Source organism: Vitis vinifera, chromosome 3 (genome assembly GCF_030704535.1).
Source record: "Vitis vinifera cultivar Pinot Noir 40024 chromosome 3, ASM3070453v1".
NCBI lineage: Eukaryota > Viridiplantae > Streptophyta > Magnoliopsida > Vitales > Vitaceae > Vitis > Vitis vinifera.
Window position 1 is genome coordinate 2,981,899 of NC_081807.1, and position 23,516 is coordinate 3,005,414.

The following is a 23,516-nucleotide window of genomic DNA, read 5'->3' on the forward strand; positions in this document are numbered from 1 at the left end:
GTATTTTGACGAGGGGTGGTATGTTCTCAGCCTTGAGAATAAGCTTGGTTTACATGAAACATGCAACAGTGGCTGCCATTTTATCAAACATATGATCTATCAGAAGGGTTCCTATAACTGGTGGCTCCCAACCATCTTTCCCCAGGGAGCTCACACAGAATCATTTAGGTTTGTCATCAATAAATATGTGGAGACTGGCATTTGGTCAATATCTTAGTACCTACATAATCAAACATACATTTCATACATTCTTTTCACAAATCCACCCCCATAAACCTACCAAAAGCATCAAAACAGCCCCAGCAACAGCCATGGTTCAATCTGCACTCTAAACTCACTTTTTACTATCATGATTGCAAAATGAAAATGTTACTACAGCAATTCACAATCACTCCTTCAAACTAAGCCTTGCATTCTGAACTTTTACTGAGAGCTTTAACTTCTGGTCCTCCATATCTTTCAAAACTGCAAGTAGGTTAGCTCGATATACTTCACATCGTTGATTAGTACTCTCCAACTCAGAAGCCAAGTCACGAATTTTCTTTTCCTTCTCATCCTGCAAAGGAAATGGAGCGCTGTGAGTCTTAGCCATGATCATAATGGGAACGCAAGCACTAGTACCAGAATGCACTGATCATAATCATCTTCTTCTATGGTTACAACCAAAATATTTCTAGTAGACCAGTATGTCAATTATTTTCTCATTTTCCTTTTCTTCTAATAAGAAAATAATACACATACACTCATCTAGCATGATGCACAAAGTAAGCAACCAAGAGGAAACTAAAATTGTAATGGATTATAAAATTACATATGCACTTTAGCTTAGGTGGCTAGTCTTAAGCATGGTTTGAATTTTGAAATGGTGCAGTTGAAACCCCAGATATGTTTGTTTTTATAGAGGAACAAAGAAAAATGCCAATGGAATTTGAAGCTCCAGGTGTTTTCTGGTCTTCTACTTCTTTCTTTCACCCCCCTTTTTTTTTTTTTGTCATTTGGTAGTTCACAATTATAAATCCAAGAGTTAAAAATTAAGCTCATGTAAAAGGGTTGGTTTACTGAGTTTATGGAGAAAATAAAATTTCAATGTCTCCTTTTGATAATTAATTTTTGGCGGCAATTAACTAGTCAGGATCTCTGTTTAATGCCCCAGAAAGGGGAGAATCCCACTACACAGTGTATGGAGCACCACCCAAACAGGCTGTTACAAAAGAATCAAAAAGAAAAGGGAAAAGAAAAAGCAGAATAATACAAAGTCAGCCCCCTCGACCCCCTGCTCTATCCATAATACCAATATATAAACTCACTTTCCTAATACCATCCAGGGACCATAATGATACACAAGCAACAGGGAACCCTCTATTGAACCCAAGAAAATCCAAACAAAGTGGACACTGGAGACCACCTGATGGAGAAACAGAATATGATAAATTGATTCCTTATCCTTTTTGCATAAGCATCATCAGTTAACAAGATAAAAACCCCTAGTTCTCGATTGATCTAAGGTGAGAATCTTACCCAAAATCAGATCCCATGTATCTTAGAAAAATGCCCACCCTTAGATGCCATATAAGAACCCCATACAGTTAAGTTGATACAGGGAAACCTAGTGGGGATGGTATCAAGATCGCTAAAAAGGTGCTTAGGCAGGTTATCGACAGTAATATCTACATTCTCAACTCTGACATGCTTTGTATAAATACAAGCCAAAAAAAATGGACAACTCCTTTTTTTTCATTATTAAAATTAATATGTTATTGAACATATAAACAGAGCCAATTTTGTTATACGACTGAATGGATCATTCTTAAAATTGTGATTTCATATTTAAAAGAAAATTTCTATGTTATGAATTTAAATGAATAAACTTCATATTTTTACAATTAGAAAAATAGGGCTAGGCAATACTGGATAAGATGGGTTTTGGGCATAAGTGAATTGTGTGGATTAATTGGTGTATTTCTACAGCTAAATTTTCAATTCTGATCAATGCGACCCCAACTGGCTTTTTTCATAGCTTTAGAGAGTTAAGGCAAGAAGATCCTTTGTCTCCTTATTTCTTTGTTTTGGCTATGGAGGCTCGTAGCTTTCTTCTTAACATAGCTAAGGAGAAGGGGGTTTATTTCAAGCTTTAATGTGGAAGGCAAAGGCAACAAGGGAGTGGAGGTATCTCACCTTTTGTTTGCAGATCATACACTGATTTTTTGATAAAAGCTTGCAAGGATCACATATTGCATCTTCATTGGATTTTGATGTGGTTTGAAGTAATTTCAAGGCTAAAGATTAACTTAGAAAAAGTAAGTTAATCTTAGTAGGAAAGGCTCCTATTCTGGACGAGTTGGTGGACATTCTGGGGTGTAGGGTGGGGTCACTACCTTCCAAGTATCTTGGCCTTCCTTTAAGTGTGGTCTTTAAATTGATGATAGTTTGGGACTTGGTAGAAGAGAGGTGCAGAGAAGGCTTGCAAGGTGGAAGAGACAATACCTGTCCAAGGAAAGGGGCTGGGGTGTAGGGGGGAGGGTTTAAGGTTCGATGTGGTTGACTCTTATCAAAAGCATCTTGTCAAGCCTACCCATTTATTTCATGGATCTTTTTGTTATTCCAAAAGGGGTATCATATATTAGAAAAAAAATTCAAAGGGACTTTCGTAGGAAGGAGGGTCTCTTGAAAATAAGCCTCACTTAGTGAATTAGATCAAAGTTGGAAGGAGGGTTGGGCATTTAGAATCTTCCTATTTTGAACAAAGCTCTCTTAGGCAAGTAGAGTTGGAGGTTCACGTCAAAAGGGAAGTCCTTACGGAAGCAGGTAATCATAGGTAAGTACGGGGTAGAAAAAGGGGGTTGGTGCTTTTTGGAGGCAAGAGAGGGTTATTGCATGGGATTGTGGAAGGCTATAAGGAGAGGGTGGGATGCCTTCAAAAGTAAGATTTCTTATTTTGTGGGCAATGAAAGAAGGGTTATATTTTCGAAGGACATTTGGTATGAGGACATCCCTTTGAGGACCTCTTTCCCATCTTTGTTCACTATGCCATCTCAAAGGATGCTTGGATTTGTGATGCTTAGGAGCAGGCTAATAGTGGGGGTTTTTGAAACCCTTATTTCTTCAGGAATTTCCAAGACTTGGAATTTGATTGTATTGAAGCTCTTCTTTTGTGTTTGCAAGGTAAATCAATGACCACGGAGGTAGATAACAAGGCAATGTGGATGGCCACTAAGGGAGGCAAGTTTTGAGTTTCTTTTGATAAATAAGCAAAAGAAATATATTATGAAGAGGCGCTAAAATAGCGACCCAAAGATGTACAGTATAGAGACACTCACCCCCTAACAACTGGACCCAAAACAACAAGAAAACCAAAAACCTTCTCTCTCACCGAGAACCCACCCAATCAATAAAATCTATTAAGGTCGAAGGACCACCTTTTATAAACAATTTGGTTTCCGACCACAGTAAATACACAAAAGAGGCTTTCAGCCTTTGGATGGACAACACACTATCTTCAAATGCAATTTTACTCCTTGCCGTCCAAACGGACCAAAACAAACATAATGGACCTGCTTGCCACATAGCCTCACGCTTTTTACCCACAAAGGACCCCTTTCACCCTAAGAGGGTTTCCCGAAGAGGGAAACACCCAAGACACTCCAAACAATGAAAAGAGCAACATCCACACTTCCCTTGTCTTTTCACAATGGAGAAGGAGGTGATCAATAGACTCCTCAAACGTTTGGCAAAAAAAACATTTATTAGCTAAAGCCCAACCCCTCTTCTGAATTCGGTCCAAGGTTAGGACTTTTCCCCACACAACCTCCCAAGCAAAGAAACTTAATTTAGGTTGCATACAAGAATTCCATATAATCTTCGAAGAGAGACAAGTTTTTAGTTAAATCTTTATATTATGAGATGATTCGGATTCTTTCCTAACAACATTTATTTGGAATTTCTAGGCTCTAGTAAAAGTGAGCTTTTTGTTTAGGAAGCAACTTGGAAAAGGTTTCTAACTATGAACAACTTGAAGAGGAGAGGATGAACGTTGGTGAACAGATGTTTTATGTGCAAAGGCAAGGAGGAATCTTGCAATCAGATCCTTTTTTATTGCTTAAAGGCAAGTTTGCTATGGTAGTTGGTCTTCACCTTGTTTGGAGTTGTTGGGGTGTTGGATTCCTTAGTTAAAACAATGCTTATAAGTTAGCAAGGTCGTTTCATTGGAAATAGCAGAAAGAAGGTGTGGAATGTCGTTCCTCTTCGTTTGTTCTGAACTATTTGGAAAGAGAAATAAAAAGGTTTTTGAAAATTTGAGCTATCGTTAAAGTTCTATTTTTTGTGTAACTTTTTAGAATGGATCAAAGGAGGTTTAAGGGTTGAGTCCTTGTCTATGATTGATTTCATCAATTACTTAGACTGCTAGTAAGGGGAGTGTCTTCTTGTTTTTTGCTTTAGAGCGCACTTGAATACCTCCTGTCTACCCTATGTAGCCTTTTTTTGGCTCTGTAAACTATTACTCTCTTGACTATTAAAATATATATATATATATATATATGATCAATTTTTATTGGACCTAAACATTTATAGATTCTCTTGCATTTGTAAAGTTACATTCATCTTTTTGTTGTTAAAAACTTTCAAACACATTCATACAGTAAATAGATGCATATTAGTCTTTTTATTATAGGTCATCCCATGTGAAGTATACTCATTTCACATGAGTCTTACTTAAGAGTTGTACCAAGCTATTAAATAGTTATACCTTAAGATGATGGGAAATGTCTTCATGGTCACATTTTTCATTTACAAATATTTTATCAGAACAAGGAAAAGGGATAGGACAAAAAATTCCCATGTGCTTAGTCTAAGTACAAAAGGAAAGGAAATTTTAAATTTGAGGGCAAACAAAAATTCAACAAAGAATGGATTCTCCCAAACAACATCACACCCTTTAAATAAATAATCCTCTTGGTACAATATGCTTCAATTTCATAATTTGGACCCGACATCTTAAAAAATTCTATACTTCCTCTCTTACCAAAGAGCAACAACCATAAAGTGGAGTCCCAAGACCTAAATAGGCTAAGGAAGGGAACTGCAATTCTAAATATTTCCACAGGGCAGCAAATTCAAGAAGAATGAAGAAGTATATCAAGTTTTTGGAGAATAAGGAAGCATTGGTGCTTGATAAACAAAACAATATCTTTGAAGAGATCTTGAGTTTCTTTATGCAACTTTATAGTAGGCCTAGGGAGTGCCCTTAGAGGTTGGAAGGATCGGTCTAGAATCTTTGTACTGAGTGCTAGGTGGTTAGAATAACCCTTCATGGAAGAGTCTATGAAGCAATTTTACAGATGGATAAGGCAAACATTCCCAATCCTGATGGCTTCACCACAGCTTTGTACCAAGATTGTTTGGAACACTAATAAGGAGGATCCACTGAAAGTCTTTTTGGAATTCTATGATGTAGGATCATGAAAAAAAAGGTGTTAGTGTCACAATCATTGCTATGATGCCTACAAGGAGTCAAATTCTAGACCAACTAGTTTGGTAACTAGCCCCTACAACATCATAGCTAATGTGCATCCCCTTAACATGCACAAGGTATTAAGTGAGATTATTCATTTTTCTCTGAGAACCTTTAGGACTAAGTTTGCCTACCAAAGAGAGAAGGGAATTTAGGTATAGGAAGGATTGCCTTCCAAAATAGAACTTTATAAGGGAAGTGGTGGTGGAGATTCTCAAGAGAAAATAGTGTTTTATTATATAAGGTTATTTTGAGTAACATATGGGTCATAGCCCAATAGGTGGGATGCCAAAATTGTTGCCAAGTGATCCAATTGATTCCCTGAGAAAGCTATTTTTCCCTAATTTTTCTCATCTGTCTCTTTTCTCTATTCAGATGGCTCAAAAATCTATTTTTGGGAAGATATTTGGTGAGACAAGCAAGTTCTTATTGTTTAATTTCCAAATTTCATCAGAATTGTGAGAACGAGAGATTCTTTTATTTCTTCTATCTAAAACTCTGCCTTCTGTCCTTCATGGAATTTCAATTTTTGTTATAACTTTTAGCTAGCATGTCTCATGTCCTTAGCACTCCATGTATATATTTTACCTATTTTTCTAGATATGAAAGTTGGACCTATGACTACCTTAGGCATTTTCTGAGCCAATTCTTTTTGCAGAACTCTGTCTGTTCAGTTAATTTATCCTTTTCCTTCCAGTCAATTTCATTTTGAATTTAAAATCCCCTTCCATGGTTATAGCCATTCGCATGGTTTGTGGCTAATAAAAGAGTTAATATCGGTAACATGCTTCAAAAGTGGAAGTCTTTCAAAGCTCATTGTCCTGATCATTGTATCATGTGCTTGGCTAGCAGAAAAACAGTTGGTCATCTTTCTTTTTACAGCACTCACAAACTTTGGGACAGGTTGAAGCAGTTTTGACTTGCTGGGATTGACAGATCCTCCCACAGGGCTACAAGTGTGACAGAGATGATGAGTACATTCTTAATGTGATGTAGCTCATAGTGATTTGCACTATTTGGCAAGAGATAACTAAAAAGATTTTTGAGGACAAGGACATCTATGGAGGTTCTTTGACACGGTTTATTTCCTACTTCCATATGTACCACCGTCATAGATGCATTTGAGAATCACATATGTAGATCCAAGAAGTTAAGGAAGGAGACCCAACCTAAGTGGTTTCCACCTCTAATGAGCCATATAAAATTTACTTTTAATGGTTATGCATTGGGTAACCCAAGATAACACGAGGTGGGAGGAGTGTTTAGAGATCATTGTGGTACAGTGCTTAATTTTCCAAGCCAATGAGAGAGGGTGTAACTATTGAGGCAGAGATTCAAGCTCTTTTAGAAAGTTTATTATAGGATAAAGCTATCAGAATTTGACTTATGGATTAAGGGAGACTCCAGTATTGTCATTTACCGGGTGTCCAAGAGGAAACAAGTCCATGAAAATTTGATATGGGGATCCATCAAATTGCTACTGTTGTGAACAACTTGAAAATTTTCCCCCTTAGGGTTCCCATGTTGTTGATCAAAACGCAAATCATTTAGCTAAGTGAAGGGTTAAACACTTAGTATCCTTTGTTGGGGAATTTTTACCCTATAGATAGATATGTAGCATGGTCTTCAGTTGCAATTTTTTTTTTTTTTTTTATAAGTAAAAGTAATCGTATTAAGAAAGCCAAAAGAAGTACCACCTTACTTACAAGGCTAAAAAGTCAAAAAAGAGAAAGAAAACACAAAAAGCACCACCTTACTTACACCCTAACCAATCAATGAAATCAAGTAAAGACCATGAACTAGAGCCTACATTGACTCTGACCAAATCCAAAACATGTACAAAAAGGACTAGGACTGTAAAATAGCTTGGTCTATTAGTTCGGTGTCTTCAAAAGCTCTTCCACTTCTCTTCATCCATAAGGTCCAGAATAAACACAATAGGGCTGCATTCCATGCTTTTTTCCTTTTCTTCCCAACAAAAGAACATGCAAACTAAGTAAGGAGTCCTTGATAGAAAAGGACATGACCCACTGAACACCAAAAAGAGCAAAAATGAGCTGCCAAATCATGGTTGCCTTGGGACAGTGAAGAAGTAAATGGTTTGCTGATCCCTCTTCAGCTTTACATAGAAAGCACCTACTTGGTAAAAACCAACCCCTCCTTTTTAGTTGATCCATAGTTAGAATTCTTCCCCAAAAAGCTTCCCAAGCAAAAAAGCTAACCTTCTTTGGTACTCAAGGATTCCAAACAATGCTTGAAGGGAACTATCTAGCATTGTAAGGAGCTAGGGAGGAGTAAAAGGACTTGACAGTAAAGAGGCCTTTCTTTGATATCCACCAATTCATGACATCCTCATCATCCCTTCTAAGCACTTGTCCATTTAATCTTCTAAACAGAGTTTCCACCTCTCTCATTTCCCAATCATTGTTGTGTCTTGTGAAGTTTCCAATGACCCACTTGCCCTATCCCATCCCACAACTGGGCAACCCAAGCTTCTCTAGAGGAGGCTAACAAGTACAAGCTTGGAAAATCCTCTTTCAAGCTTTAGTTGCACTTTGATTTGGTTTCATTTCTAAAATGTCCAATTTGTTTTGTTAACATTTAAAGGTATAAATATATTCTTCAATTTTGATAAGCTTTTTATAAATCTTGAAAGGGTTTCTCATTCTTCACTGTTTGTACCAAGTTCGTTGCAACGAATTCCCTCGTTTCTATAAATAAATAAAAGGATACATAAAAATTGAACAAGGCACTGCCCTCCACACCCAATTCACTTATTTGTAGCTCAAACCACAAAGCTTTTGGTAATTTAAAACAAGGAGATCACCTTAGAGAAAAAGGAAGGAAAAAGAGATCGTTTTTTTTTTTTTTTTTTTTTTCGATAAGTAAACACACATATATTAGCAAAAGGCAAAGCGCCGCATAGCATACAGGGAGTATACGAGGCAACGAAGGCCTCACAACAAAAAGATCAAAAAACAACAAAAACCCATCAACCCTTAACTGGAGGCTATCTACTCCAGGAAACCTATAAGGGAACGAGCTCCGCACCATTATACAATTTTGCCCACCCCCACATATTACAAACAAAAGAATACTTTACTTTCTGTATAGCTAACTCCCCCCCCCCCCCCCCCTTAATGCTAATCTATTCTTTTCCTTCCACACCGTCCAAAAAATAAATAACGGTATGGATCTCCAAATTTTCTTCCTCTTTTACCCACAAAAGAACCCTTCCAGCTGATAACCGCCTCCTTTACAGTTTCTGGAAAGACCCACTAGGCTCCAAACAGACTAAGAACCATCCCCCACAACACACTAGCCACTGTACAATGAATAAGAAGATGATTAACACTTTCCTCATCACTACCACATAAATAACACCGATTAGGAATCTGCCATCCTCTCTTTTGAAGCCTATCCATAGTAAGAACCCTCCCCCAAGTAGCTTCCCACGCAAAAAACGCTAGCTTGGAAGGAACGTTCTCCACCCAAATGCCCTTTTTGGGAAACAAAGGGGTACTATGGCTGGTCAACAGCCCATACGCTTCCTTGACGTCAAACTTCCCATTTTTCCCCCCTTCCATAAGGCCAAGTCCTCCTCCAAGGTAATTCTTTGACTCCTTAGGATTTGAAGCAATTCGTCAACCAAGGTCAGCTCCCAAAAGGAAAAAGAGATCGTTAAAGCCCAAAGGTTTAAAATGATTATACAACAAACAAAATGATTATCCCCTCACTCAGGCACTTTCTTTCACATGATACATCTATGCAATATCAACAAATTTCAACTATTTAAGAGTCCATTTAAATACACTTTCCATTTTTTGTTTTTAAAAGTAAAAATAATAATAACTTTTATATAAAATATACGAGCTCTTGGAGGTTTACATTGCAAAAGGTAATGGTTTTTAAAAACTTTTTAAAAAAATTGAGGTATTCAAAATTTTTACAACCTCAAATTTAAAAATTTTTTAAAGTAATTTTTAAAGACACAAGGTAAGAAATTAAAAATAAAACAGATATTTTTTTTTTAAAGAATTAAAAACTTGAAAACTTTATATAAACTTTTTGATATAAGTGTTCCTAATAAAAATGATTTAAGTAGAAACTTTGAAAATTATAAATAAGACTCAAATACCCAACTAATACTACTAAACTTGAAACTAAATAACTTAAATAAGCAAATATTTCTTTTCATTCCATTTTCTTCCTTTTCTTCATTTTCTTGAATAGATTTGGGAGATTCATCTCCATCAAAAAACTAACACTTTCTAACGCCTACTTATAAAAATATCTAATAGTAGTAATGTTCCATGTCATCTCTCCCTCCCTCGACATATTATCACTTATTTGTCCTTCCTTATCCACTATAATCGCACCCAAAAGAGGAAAAAAAAGGAAACTTCTCTTCTAGATACAAGTTCCCACACTAATAATAATCATAAAATGTTAATATGTTATGACTAATTGTACCAAATTAGTGACCATTGTCAACATTAAGAATTTTTGGCTCGGTTTTTACAACTTGTTACAACTTGCACACTTACTTCTTTTGGGAACATCCCAATTTCCCTTATCTTGTTACTGTGCTTTGAATTGAATAATGGTGGTGTTCCTTCATTTCAATTAATGAATATGAACTCCAATCCACCTTTTCTTCCTTGGGTCTTTGCATTTACTAGGTTTGTGTCCCTTTCCATATTTTGAGTAATGTTATCCTTATCAGAAAAAAAAAGCTTCAATCGCCTAGATTGGATATCCAACAGACAAGAATTGTCCTGATTAATGAGTGTCTCAATCCACATCTATACTCTATACTCTTTCTTCTTTAAATCCATATGCCCATCTTATAAACCTAGAACCTTACAACCAACTCTAAACTTATACCAGCAAGATCCTAGAACATTCTGGAACTGATTCTTTCTAACATCAATCACCTGTCACCATTTGCAGTAAGAAGCATAGATGCGATAATAGGTAGATATTTATTTATTTATTCATTTATTTTTTATCACAAACAAAATATATATTGATAATAGTAGAGTTGAGGAGAAGAATGATTCCCACAAAGTACAAAACCTGATCAAAGAAAGACTATACTCCTCCACTGTACAAGAAGAAGTACTAATAAAAGCATGTACATGTACAAGGTAGATATTAATATTTGTAAGGAAAATAGTTCCACATTGATATTCTAGTAAAATTATGATTTCGTGACCAATTGTAAATGAACTGAAGCAAGTGTGAAAAAATATTCAATCATAGAAATGCCATAAGGAGGGGCATTGAAGTTCCAGAAAAAATGACTTTTTTTTTTTTTTTTTGGAAATGAAGCAGCAGTCGTAGCACCAAAGAACAAAATAATGTAAGATCCATGTTTGAAGGAGAAAGGAAAAACTAACCACAGATTGATACGGCGCTGTTCTATTTTCTTCTCTGGCACACATCTCTTGATTGCCTCCATTTGCCAGTGTGCCACCTTGTGCAGCTCCAGGACCTTTATTTTTTGCAGCAGCAACCTTTCTAACAGCCTCTTGTAAAGCATCCATTGCCACATTATAAACATGTATGGATTTTGCCCCTTCTTCTACATATTTGATTGCTTCCTGACGTAGACTGTTATAACGAACAGTTAAAGACTCCCTAGAATTGCTTGGCAATTCAGAAGCTTGTTCATCCAACACAGCTCCACTCTTGGCATTTCTTGTCCATCGTTTCAAAATATATTGAGAAGGAAGCGTAAGAACATTTTTTGCTCTGAAAACTGCCAAAATGTGCCTACAAATAATACCTGAAAATTCAAACATTTGACAGCTACAACTAGCCTTCATCTCGAAAGCATTGAACCTAACAGAGTGTGCCTTGTGATCATCCCCAAATTTGGAAACTCGATATGTGGTGACAGTTCCAGAATCATCAATTTTAGTTGCAGGATTAGCAAGGGTCTCAACCAATTCTGCTTGGAATTTTATGAATATTTTCCTTGTGTAAAGGTTTGCAGCTTGTTTTTCCATAGGAGATGGTGTCTTCAGAACTGGAGTAGTGTTGCTCGTATCATAATCAGCCTTTAATTCCTTTTCATGCCAACTTGCTACAGCTTTCTCATATTGTTTGATCAACATCTGAATGGTGGTTGCCGCATTCACATACCCATCAAAGAATGAGCTCATACCCTCATTTCCTTTGTTTGCATGCATCTCCCCAAAAAAGGTATCTCGCATGTAGACTGGTACCCACTGCTGGCGAGCATTGTACATTGACTGAAGCCATTCATTATCCATAAGGTAGTATCTTTCCAGGAGCGATTCCCAACATGACTCAAACTCATCGATTGTCTCAGTCTCATTAATGCATTTCTGAAACTCTGGTTCAAATGTAGGATGCGATTGATAAATGTGAGCCAATTTCTCTTGTGTTTCTCTAAAGATCCCCCACTTAGAGAAGCGATGACGGGTCTCAGGAAGCACTTGAGAAACAGCCACCTGTATGAACCGGTCTGGGTCGGTGGTGATTGAGACGGGGGCACGTCCAGACATTGCATTAAGCCAAGATTGGAACAACCAAACAAATGAGGATTCAGATTCATTGAAAAGTAATGCACAGCCAAACAAAACTGGCTGGCCATGATGATTCAGCCCTGTGAATGCAGTCAATGGTACCCTGTATCGGTTTGTTCTGCATGTTGTGTCAAAGGTAACTGCATCTCCAAAATAGTTATAGTTCATCCTGGAAGTTGCATCAGCCCAAAATATATTTCCAGCAGAATGATCATTATCACCTTGAACTGCATAATAGAAAGAAGGATTTTCCGCCTGCATTCGCTTCAAATAGTCCAACACAATCTGACCCCCTCCACTGAGGGTCCTCTGCCTGCTGGCACTCATGTGAATCTCACAATCAACTGTAGAGAAAATGAGAGAAAATAAAAAATAGGAAAACAAAATAGTGAATCCCAAGAAGTCATTGGATAACACTATCATGACCCACTTGAATCAGGACTCATCACCCGACCAAATACACCCATATTTTTAGGTGCAATGCAGACTATCCATTTGGACAAGTAATTGTGCTCTTTCTCAGAGGGGGAAAAAAGTAGCTAAATTATTAACAACATGGCAATCTTAGTATATGCCCAGCATTATCAATGTCAAGTTAACAAAACAACTATCACTTTAAGATGAAGGATTGGCTACCATACATGGTCTGATGATACAGGCAGGAACCGAGAAGAGCATGATAAGATGTTTACATAATCGAACCCAAATCCAAAGGGGAGGCTTGATGGGTAACCAACCATCTGGGTGCTACCGTGCAACCCTAGAAAATTTCCCATTATAACAAATGGCATGAAGGAGCTGGAGTTGATCCAGAACCCGTCATCATTACCATCAATCATCAAAACACAAGAACACAAACACAAAAAATATTCCTACCCAGAAATCAAAGAATGAGAAACTACACAAAAACACAGAAATATTCCTACCCAAGAATCAAAAAATGGGAAACTGAAAAGGGCTAGTTTGTTTTGAAGAAAAAGAAAAAAAAAAACCTAACCTCGAAGACTGAATATGAAATGAAAGAGCTCGTAGACCGGAGTAGTAAAGGGCAATTCCTTGCCTCTCCTCTTCTTCTTCCTATACTTCTCCACTTCCAATCACACACCCAGAACCAAGCTTCACTGTATAATACCCTGTTTTGGGTTTTCAAAATTCTACATTTTCCTTCCTCCACTCTTCTCTAAAATTCAATACCATTCTTGGTTTGTTTCACCAAAATCTAACCCTACATGAAATAATTTTTGTTAAATTATTTTATTCACAACAGCCCAAAAAAAAAAAATTTCTTCTTTTTTAGATTAGACCTAAAAAAATAAAAAATAAAATAAACTTCCCTTTTGAAGAGAAAGGATTTTCAACATGTTTAAATTATTATTTATTATGACCATTTTTCGACACCCAAATTTTTTTTGAAAAATAAAATAAAAATGAATCATAATATCATCTATACATAGAAGAAACCAAAATTTGAATAAAAGTAAATTTTAATTTTGATCATAATTATTTTATTTTATTTTATTTCTAGAAAACAATTCAATTATTACTAATTGTTATAATTTATGGTGAAAAACAGTTACATAAAAAATAATTTGAAAAGAAGCCCATACACCAAATAGGCAAAATAAACAATATTTTATACTGAAAATAATAATAAAAGATAAAATAATAATATTTTATAATACTGAATAAAGGGTTTGAGGATAAAATCAAAGAGATTGAACAAAATGTTGCATAATTTACAAATCTTTACTTGCATGCTCTTTCCTTCCTAGACTTGACATCTATTGATAGGAGTAAAAGGAAATTTAATAAAGTCCAAGGTCTCCTCTTATTCCTTCTATAGAACCTTCGTTGAATGTGATCTCTCACTGATCAGACGATCAAGTGGCAGACATGGTCAAGTAAAGAAACCAATGATTTTAAACAATGTAGATAAGTTCTCACATCCTTTGACAAGTGACTAATCTGCTTTCAAGACAGACAGTTGTCAGCAGCCAAAGCAAACGTACGACCAAGCTGCGCTACATCCTTTATAGTCAGAAAAATGATATTTCTTGTGGAAAACTCTATCAACTTATGCAATAAAGAGTAGAAAACTGTCTGGGATGGTTTTAGTGCTCTTTCATCATGTCTTAAGCATATGACTAGCATTGCTTCTGTTACCTTATCAAGAGCTAATCAATCTGGAGATTTAGTGTAATTATGATCTTAAACTGAGTTGGTGGATGAAGAAATCAAGTCCATAAAAGAGAAATTCAGTTATACACCCATGACCCATCCTTTGTTAGTCATGTTGCCTCAGCAGGATGCTGAACACCTGCAATTTATTTGCATGTTTCATTGATACTTTGAGTAAATGACTGGCATCATGAAGGATAAATCTCAGAGCCAGAGGCAATAAGTAACCCATATGTGCTTATCCCATGGCATTAGATTCCAGCAAATGCTTTCTTGGTCCCTCACTCAACCCTCTTCTCCCCACCTTAACCATTATTACATCCACATAACCACGTTATTCTCTATTTGTAAAACTTAAGCAAAGTATCTACCCTAAAGAATATGTTGGAGGAGCCCTTTTTCATTACTCAAAGACAAGCCAAACTTGCCACCCCCTTCCACTTTATATAAGCTACAGCCATCTCCACCCATACTCCAAGATAGGGCCAGCAAAGAGATCGGAAAAAGGAACCCACCAATGAGGATAGAGGTTTCTCACCCAATCCACCCCCAACACAAGCTAAAGCCTGAATACACAGAGATCCCTTTCAACTGTGATGGATGCAAAGAAGCAGGTATTGGCCTCAAACACAGATGCCAGCAATGTGAGTTTGACTTACACAAGTCATGTGCAGTGGCTCCTCCCACCATTACTCATCCCTTCTACAAGAAATGTGAGTTCCAATTCTTACACCAACCCCCCGGGGCAGCTTTGAGAATATGTGATGCATGTGGGAAGGATGTTCTAGGGTTTGTTTACCACTGCAAGAGATGTGGCTTTGATCTGCATCCTTGCTGTGCAAATCTTCCACAAGTCCTAAATGATGGGGAAAGAAACCTTTATCTGTGTCTCAAGCTTTCAAATTCATGCTACTGCTGTGGGGGCAAAGGGCCAGGTTGGTCTTATAGGTCCAAGTGCAAGACCTATAATCTTCATGTATCATGTGTGAAGAAGCTGCTTCTGGAGAATTGGCAGGCCATGCATCTGAAAGTGGACAGTAACAAAGTTAGGGAGTTGCAGACTAGGATCCCCAGCCTTGGAGGAACATTGAAAGATCATCATGGAGGTGGAAGGGGAGGAGGGAAGGCAAGCAAGTGTTCTCAGATAGCCACTGGTGCCATTAGTGCTGTTGTCTCTGCCATCCTGGGAGATCCCACTGCTATAATAGCTGCAGCTGTTGGGGCTTTGCTATTCAAGTAGCTAGAAGGGAAAGTAGCTTGAATATGCTACATACGCATATACATATATATTCAGTTCTCTTTGCTATCGCTTCCTTAATTAACTCCCTTATACGTAAATAAATGTGTGAATGCTTAATTGCACACATATATATAAGGAAATTGTTGTTGTCTTATAAGTTCGAATACCCATTACACCAATAAACTGGATGTAACTATTGTTCTCTCTCACGTAAGTATTGTTCGCTCTAAATCTAATATTGGACTCTTATGATTTTAAAATTTATATGTAAGATTAAGAAGAATCTATACATATAAAGCGTTAGGAATTTTTTCCCAATTTAATCAAATCAAGGATGTTAATATACATTTATGAAGAACTAGTTAGGCCCATTATTAATGAATAGTCAAAGAAAAAGATGATTTAGTCTTGTTCTAGAAATTAAGATCAATAATTTGACAAGTAATACACATGATTGTGGTGAAAAGGCAGCAGGTCAAGAGACGGGGGAGAAACAGCCGCACGGTGCATGTATGGCCGCTATAAGAAGACAAGGGTTGGGAAATATATCATAAAAGAAAACATGCAAGTGGGCTTGGTGGAATGAGAACTTCCAATGCGGTTGAAAGAGAGGGGAAAGAGGGAAGATCAGATGATGACCACTAAATAACAGAATTGAAAAAGAAAGACACCTTCCGTAGACAATGATCTGCCAACTCTTCCTACATGGCCTGCTTGACATGGTCTTTAACTACCAATCAAACCATGTTTATATTTTTACACTGACTTTGGGGCTTCTTCATCAAAAGTCCAGATGGGCTTTTTTGACCAAACTTAGCAACATGTTTTAAAGTCACTATTTCTGCGTCCAGGCACAGTAACCAGATGATCAGGGTGCCCTAAGTATTTTTCTAGTTTTGACTTTGGCCCTTGCCCTTGGCCCTTAGCCCTTAAACTTCTTATTCTCCTCTCATCATTATCCCTTTCTTAATGGGCAAGGAGACGTCACTTAGCATCACGTTTTCACGGGGTTTGAAGCTTTCTTTGCTCTATTTCATTGTTTATTCCTTTTCTTATTAGAAGTCATTATAATTTAGTTGTTAAGGCATATTTTATTTGGATACTTCAGAATGAAGCTTAGGATTAGGAAAAATACAGCCTGCAACTTGCGTGGCGCTCACCTTCAACTTCAACTTGATCTTCGGCGTAGTCCACTGCATTTTATACCACCTAATGTAATCTATATTTCCCGGAAAAATTTGTTGAAAAAATCAAAGGGGACACGAGAGTGAGTTTTGGGCATGAAACTATTGACTTTTTTCTTTTTGACCACTCCCAATATAATTGTAGAAGACTATCAAACGGTATGACTTGGTTATTTAGGTTGGTGGTTGGATATAGAGAAGGAGAATGATAACTATGAAACCAAAAATGGGTAGAAACTGGGTCATCTTCCTCCTCCTTGTGACCTCTGGGGTGGTCATGGCTTCTGCAGCTGAAGTACTGGTGACCCAATTCTCTTATAATGAATTCAATGAGGAGAGGGACACTGGTAGCTTTAAACTTTTAGGGCAGGCCTCCATTGATGGTGGAGCTCTTCAGTTAACTCCCGACACCTCCAATGATGACTACATCTTTATCAACAAAAGCGGCCGCATTTTCTGGCCTAAACCTTTTAAGCTGTGGGATTCCAATGGCGATGAAGAAGACGGCAACCTCGCCTCGTTCGTCTCCTTTTTCGTCATTAACATCTATAGGCAACCAAGCTGGAATGCGGGTGAGGGCTTTGCTTTTGTGATTGCACCCAATCTTACCATACCTGAAGCAAGCCACGGGCAATGGCTTGGCCTCACCAACGCTACCACCGACGGTGACCGCACCAACCAGATCGTGGCGGTGGAGTTCGACACGGAAAAGCAAGACTTTGATCCGGACGACAACCACATCGGCCTTAATATCAACTCGGTTCGCTCATACACTACTGTCTCTCTCACCCCTTCTGGGATAGAAATTTCTCCTGAAGAAGGGACCAACTACAGCGTCTGGGTCCAATACGATGGCCAAGCTAAGGTGATGGAGGTGTACATGGGGAAAGAAGGGGATCCCAAGCCGAGCTCACCGCTTCTTAGAGATACTATAGACCTCAAACATTACGTGAAGCAGGAATCTTACTTCGGGTTCGCTGCTTCCACAGGCTACCCAGCAATCCAGTTGAACTGCGTTTTGAAATGGAAGTTAGACATGGAGATTTTACCCGGAGACAAAGGGTTCATGTGGTGGTTGTTGTCCATACCTGCGGTGATATTGATCTTGGTAGTGGTAGGTGGGATTGTGTATCTGAATTACAAGAAAAGAAGAGAGGGAGGGAATAGAGAGGAAGGCAATGTGCTGGGGGACTTGAGGAGGTTGACAGGGATGCCCAGAGAGTTCAGGTATAAGGATTTGAAGAAGGCGACCAAAAACTTCGATGAGAGTACGAAACTGGGGCAGGGTGGATTTGGAGTTGTTTACAAAGGCGTTTTGCAAGAGGATGGTGATGATTCCACCACTGAGGTTGCTGTAAAGCAATTCTCTAGAGACGACATCAAAGGCAAAGGTGATTTCATGGCGGAGCTCACCATCATTCACCGCCTTCGCCACAAACATCTTGTCCGGTTAGTCGGTAATTTTCTTCTACATCCCCTTTCACACCCCTTTACTCTCTTGTCCACGATTGAATTCATCAATTTAGTAGGCCACAACCCCATCTTCATTTCTGTTTCTTTTCGGTTTGCTTTAGTCTGTAGTATGATCAATGACCTGATTTCAAGCTTATAGATTAACATCCATGCTTTTTGTTTAGGGTGGTGCTACGAGAAAGGGAAGCTCCTCCTAGTCTACGACTTCATGCCAAATGGGAGCCTAGACAAGCACCTATTTGGGGATCACTATGATAATACGCTGAATTGGGAACGCCGATACAACATAGTTACGGGCGTAGGGTCAGCACTTCTTTACCTGCATAATGAGTTCGACCAGAAGGTGGTGCACCGTGACCTCAAAGGCAGCAACATCATGCTTGACTCCACCTTCAATGCCCGGTTGGGTGACTTCGGCCTTGCCCGAGCCTTGGACAATGACAGAAGCTCCTATGCTGAGTTAGAACTAGGTGGGTTCCCAGGAACCATGGGCTATGTTGCTCCAGAGTGCTTCCACACACAGAAGGCCACGGTCGAATCTGATGTGTATGCTTTCGGAGCAGTGGTGCTTGAGGTGGTGTGTGGAAGAAGTCCTGGAAGTGAAATCTCTTACAACCAGCGTCTATATAGCTTGGTAGATTGGGTTTGGATGTTACATCGAGAAGGGCGGATTGTAGAAGCTGTGGATGAGAGGCTTGGGAACAATTATGTGGATGATGAAGCAAGAAGACTTCTACTTCTAGGGTTGGCCTGTTCACATCCCTCAGCCAGTGAACGGCCAGCAACACTGGCCATTGTCCAGATTCTATCAGGTTCTGTCTCAGCCCCCCATGTACCTCCATTCAAGCCAGCCTTCACATGGGCCTCCATGGCTAGCCTCACCACCCCCACAACCACCAGCATCATACTTCCTAGCATAGCATCCTTGTCTCCTTAAATCAATTGTGGAACGGAGGTTGATACTGTAAAGGGCTTCATCTCCTCTCCATGTTGGGAATTTTCAATTTTGTATATTTGTAACTAGTTGTTTTAATATACTTCTAGTAGTCTTGTGCATTTGGGAATTTGCCGCATTTTCCTGATCTTCTTCTGTAGATAGAACCCAAGGCCTTGTTAGATTGGCAAGTCTTCTAAGGATCATGCTGCAATAGGTTCATTTCTCTGTAACCAGTTTTGATAGATGTACTTGCAAATTGTTGGTTTCTCATGGGAAATCAAGTGAAATGGGCATTTTTGTTTTGTTTAGAACTTAACAGTTACACAGCATCCATTGATCATCAGATAATCCACTGTTTGATCTCGTAAATAACCAAATTGGCACCAGCGACTAGCCTCAACTTATGATTCTGTTCTTGCATGACATCAATGTTGGCCTCAACTTACATCTAATGATTTTGACTGTAGTGGTATATATTCTCCAAGAGAGTGACACCTTAAATGTCAGTAGCCAAGTTGACCTCTGCAACTAGCCTGGAGTTCTGATACTGATGCTTTTCTTCAATGTGGAGACTAGGAGAGAAGCTGGCATCTAATGCCAAACATATCCACCCGCTTGATTTTTCTCTGTTCTGATTCATTTCAGATTTCAGAAATAAATTCTCAGATATTTTTTTATTTAAAATTTTTCTTTCTTTCCTCTTTTAACTACTCTATAACAAAACTAAACCTTGTTAGTTAGCTCACCGCCAGGTTATACCAAAATATTCCACTAGATGTTCTAGAGAAAGTGTTAGACAGGCATAGATTATCATGTCAAAGATCAGGGCTGATCATGTCAAAGATTCCAGATGGGGAGGCTTCTCCCAGAACAGTAGATGATTACCAGCCTTACTGAAATAATCCAGAGCGATCTTTCTGTAATATTCCACATTGAGTGGCAGTCTGTGTCTGGTTACTTGTATTATTACTGCAAGTATCCTGAAGGTAGAGCAAGCTCAAGATTTTTTATATTCAACATCTCTGCCAATTACCTTAACAGTCCACACAGGATTTCATGAGAGGTCCATGACCAACTATTTGAAACATGAACAAATAAGCAAACCTTGAAGGATGGCTTCCCATGTAAATTAGATTAATATTACTTCTGAAGCCTGGCACTATGGTATGTCTGATCATTTGTAAAGTGGTTGCCAAGAAGTAAGACTCCATCATTAGATTATAAAATAATTGAAGACCTCCATTATTTCCTTTACAATGATGATCAAGTTTATCAATACAAGTCATGCTAAAGGTCTATGCTGTCCTACTAACTTCAATCTGAACTAAGAGAAATTGCATCTGGAGCACATAGATTTGTACACGCCCTGCATTTTTACTACTCTACTCGTTATAACAACTGATCAGGAAAGGCCCCCCAATTAGGAATCTCTCAGAACCGAATGTAGAAGTATTAGACTAAACCACAGGATTGAACTGTGACAGTGATAAATAAGTTTAACAAAGGCACACAAACCAACAAAAAACCCAGAACAGATGGCACTTAAAAACAGTGCTCCTGCATATATCCAGAAAATGGGAACTCAAACCACCTTTGAGATATAAGAACAGGGATTAATATAGCTTCTTTTAAGCATCTCTGACTAGAATCAAATCACTCACCCTCACAGGTACAACTTGAGGATTTCTAACTCAACTTGAGATTCTACCTCATCTTATCCTCACTATGTGCAACCTCTAGCCTCTGCCAAATGCTTTCTGTCCTGGTTTCCTCATTTCAGCAACACTCAACATTCCCCTCCTCTTGTCTCTTATTGCCAACATTCTTACTTCTAAAGCAAGATTAGTCTCGTAAATGTCCTGTAAAATTTGTAAGTTAAAAACTAAATCACCCTCACCGAACTAACACCTCTTGCAACCTTGATCTGTGGTTCTAAGTGTACTCTCCAACCTAGTGAACAATAATAAACAGACATTGATAACATTGGGATGGCTATTTTGTTAAAACAAGTAACCATCAGTCCTGGACCTCCTGGTTACTTAACAGTGAGGGTGTCTGGATGCAAAAAGGGGAGCTATCTACAAAAGCCAGCAAGAGGGACTTGAAATTTGGTGCCTTCTATTGTGGAAAGGATGTACAGATGTGGGCATTGTGAGCCATTTGGATGTATATCATATATATTGCTGCAATAATCTAAGTTATCTAACAAGCTCCTGAACTATAAAAACCAGACAAAGTACAGTGACTGACATTAATGTTTCCTATGGAAGTAAATTCTACAAAAGGTGGTCCAATTAGGGGACTCCAAGTATGCTGTCACAATCTTTACTTCTGACAAGGAAGAATTCCTGCTGACCTGGAAAGGTGTATCACTAAAAGCGCATTCAACACACTGCCAATCCACTGAGGTTCATCACAGACCCTGTGGTAAATTGGGAAAAATTGTGAACATCTTATATGCTTCCTCAAATTGAAGAAAGTGTCTTCAAGTTGTAATATCATCAAGGTTTAGTGCAATCCTGAAAAGCTCACACCCACACATAAACTGGTAATATACATTCCCAACAGGTGAACAAGAGCACATGTGAGGATGTTAGACACCTAAAACTTTCATCTACATTACCAATATTCCAAAGATTGACAAGTCAGGTGGATAGAATTGCATACTATTCATCAACCAGGAATGGTGTTCATAAACAAGGACATCAAAGAAATACAAGAATGGTCCCGTATGAAGCTGCTTTATCATGAATCTGAGCTTCAACAAACTTCATCAGAGACACATTAGAGAACAAAATTAGGTTCCTTTGATGTAAAATCTTTTGTTTTAACCATAACATAGGACTCCTGTATGTTAATGCAGCTGCTGGAGACACATAGCTTAATTATTCATTGATCTGACCAAACCGAAGAGTCAAATAAGCTCTCAATATGAAGGAAATAAATTTATATTGCAAGACCAACATAACCGCAGGTTACATAATAACAGAGCAAAGAAATTGTTGCTGTACCTTAGGTAGGTCTTTCAATCAAATTAAACTTTAATAAGAACTTCTTTTGATTACAATCAAGCATTTCACTCAAGCTACATTCTATTTTCCTCTGTTCCAAAAGTTTTTGCCTCAACTCCAATGTCTTCTTTAAACCGCAACGGAAGAAGTCAGGATAGTTAACAACTTCATTAATATCTCTCTTCATTACTTCTACCAAAAACCTTATCCTAGGTTCTAAAGAATTCTTTATGCTCTTGATCAAAATAGGGGGATAACCAGACACTAGAGCTGCTATCTGTCCATCTTCAAACCCTCTTCTCTTTAGATAAGCAACATTGGGGCTCAGAATCTTGTTTGCATCTCTACAGAAGACTTCAGGGAAATTCATTGCCACTTTTTGAAGATCCTGCTCTGTCAGACCAATTAATTTCAAGAACTCTGAAGTAGGGCGTAGCCTTTTATCAACACTATAGCCCATGATAAATGGGTATTTCTGCAAAACTTTACCAATCATCCCCTCTCTGGTAAAGCCAAGACTAGCAAGAAAGTCAACAATTTGTGTAAGCTTAGATTCAATACTATAGCTGATGAGCCGAGGATTGACCAAGATCACCTTTCCAAGTTGCTTCTCAGGGACTCCCAGTGCCTGAAAGAAAGCCAGGAGGGGACAGAGCTTCTCTTCCACACTATGAGAGAGTATGTGAGGAAATTTGGCTATGGCTGAAGCAACCTCACTGGGTTTTGTTCCCAAAGTGGCAAGGCACTGGACCATAGGGACAATCTTCTCATTGAGGCCTAGAGCAAGGATTTTAGGGCACTTTGTAACAATGGAAGGTATCTTTCTATCCTGAATACCAATGGTTCTCAAGTAAGCCCAGTTCTCAGAGGCTCTGTCCCTGTGCACACCCTCTAAGCGCTTGCACTTCTTGAACATTTCATGGATGCTCTTATCATCAAAACCTTTATCCCTGAAGAACCACATGATGCTACCATTTTGAGAGCTGCTGATTTCCATATCCCCTGAAAAAGATTTGGGTTGAAACATCAATGGCATCAAAACAGAGGCAGGATTAATTTAACTCTCAGGCCACCATGATTAGAAAGAAAAGGGAAATTTTAAAATTTACAGGCATTGCAGCCAACCCAAAAACCCAATGAAATACTTGAATTGAAAATGCAAAGTATGCTAAGGATTATTCAAGAGAGAGATTCTTACCTTTTCCGAGAAAATCAGGCGAGGAAAGAGGAAAAGGCTTCTACTTCACTTGCAGTGGACCATACCCATCCATGAAAATTATGAAATTGTGAAGGCAGAGGGTGCAGCAGAGGCTCTAACCTTATCTGTTGGTGTGTATATAAGATGTTTTACAAGGCTAGTGAGAAAAGAGGCCATGGCCCGCTATTACCCTTCTTGTTTTATTAAATTACCGATTTGCCCCTAAAAC

At 38.3% G+C, this 23,516-nt stretch overlaps 4 protein-coding genes across 4 annotated transcripts; 2 read left to right on the plus strand and 2 right to left on the minus strand.

Moving 5' to 3' along the window:
- Positions 1 to 200: 200 nt before the first annotated feature.
- Positions 201 to 13,954, minus strand: LOC100262332 (protein FAR1-RELATED SEQUENCE 9). Its single transcript, XM_010647252.3, has 3 exons — positions 13,064 to 13,954; positions 10,912 to 12,410; positions 201 to 556 (listed from the first exon to the last, which is right to left on the minus strand). Exons 2-3 carry the CDS (start codon positions 12,391 to 12,393, stop codon positions 389 to 391), a joined length of 1,650 nt encoding a protein of 549 aa, XP_010645554.1. The 5' UTR covers positions 12,394 to 12,410; positions 13,064 to 13,954; the 3' UTR covers positions 201 to 388.
- An 807-nt stretch (positions 13,955 to 14,761) lies between these two features.
- Positions 14,762 to 15,484, plus strand: LOC100257225 (protein VACUOLELESS GAMETOPHYTES). Its single transcript, XM_002283256.4, has one exon. It carries the CDS (start codon positions 14,762 to 14,764, stop codon positions 15,482 to 15,484), a length of 723 nt encoding a protein of 240 aa, XP_002283292.1.
- A 1,145-nt stretch (positions 15,485 to 16,629) lies between these two features.
- LOC100257156 (probable L-type lectin-domain containing receptor kinase S.5) lies at positions 16,630 to 19,363 on the plus strand. Its single transcript, XM_002280031.4, has 2 exons — positions 16,630 to 18,125; positions 18,306 to 19,363. The coding sequence occupies exons 1-2, from the start codon at positions 16,874 to 16,876 to the stop codon at positions 19,076 to 19,078; spliced, it is 2,025 nt and encodes a 674-aa protein (XP_002280067.2). The 5' UTR covers positions 16,630 to 16,873; the 3' UTR covers positions 19,079 to 19,363.
- A 2,647-nt stretch (positions 19,364 to 22,010) lies between these two features.
- On the minus strand, positions 22,011 to 23,402 carry LOC100252027 (transcription termination factor MTERF6, chloroplastic/mitochondrial). Its single transcript, XM_002280046.5, has 2 exons — positions 23,288 to 23,402; positions 22,011 to 23,091 (listed from the first exon to the last, which is right to left on the minus strand). Exon 2 carries the CDS (start codon positions 23,084 to 23,086, stop codon positions 22,091 to 22,093), a length of 996 nt encoding a protein of 331 aa, XP_002280082.1. The 5' UTR covers positions 23,087 to 23,091; positions 23,288 to 23,402; the 3' UTR covers positions 22,011 to 22,090.
- Positions 23,403 to 23,516: the final 114 nt, after the last annotated feature.

Bases quoted from the DNA above. Each gene is read 5' to 3' on its own strand.
- LOC100262332 (XM_010647252.3), bottom strand. From the start codon at position 12,393: ATGAGTGCCAGCAGGCAGAGGACCCTCAGTGGAGGGGGTCAGATTGTG. The intron at 557-10,911 runs GTTAGTTTTTCC...TTTCCTTTGCAG, and splicing joins CAGCGCCGTATCAATCTGTG to GATGAGAAGGAAAAGAAAAT.
- LOC100257225 (XM_002283256.4), top strand. From the start codon at position 14,762: ATGAGGATAGAGGTTTCTCACCCAATCCACCCCCAACACAAGCTAAAG.
- LOC100257156 (XM_002280031.4), top strand. From the start codon at position 16,874: ATGATAACTATGAAACCAAAAATGGGTAGAAACTGGGTCATCTTCCTC. The intron at 18,126-18,305 runs GTAATTTTCTTC...CTTTTTGTTTAG, and splicing joins ACATCTTGTCCGGTTAGTCG to GGTGGTGCTACGAGAAAGGG.
- LOC100252027 (XM_002280046.5), bottom strand. From the start codon at position 23,086: ATGGAAATCAGCAGCTCTCAAAATGGTAGCATCATGTGGTTCTTCAGG.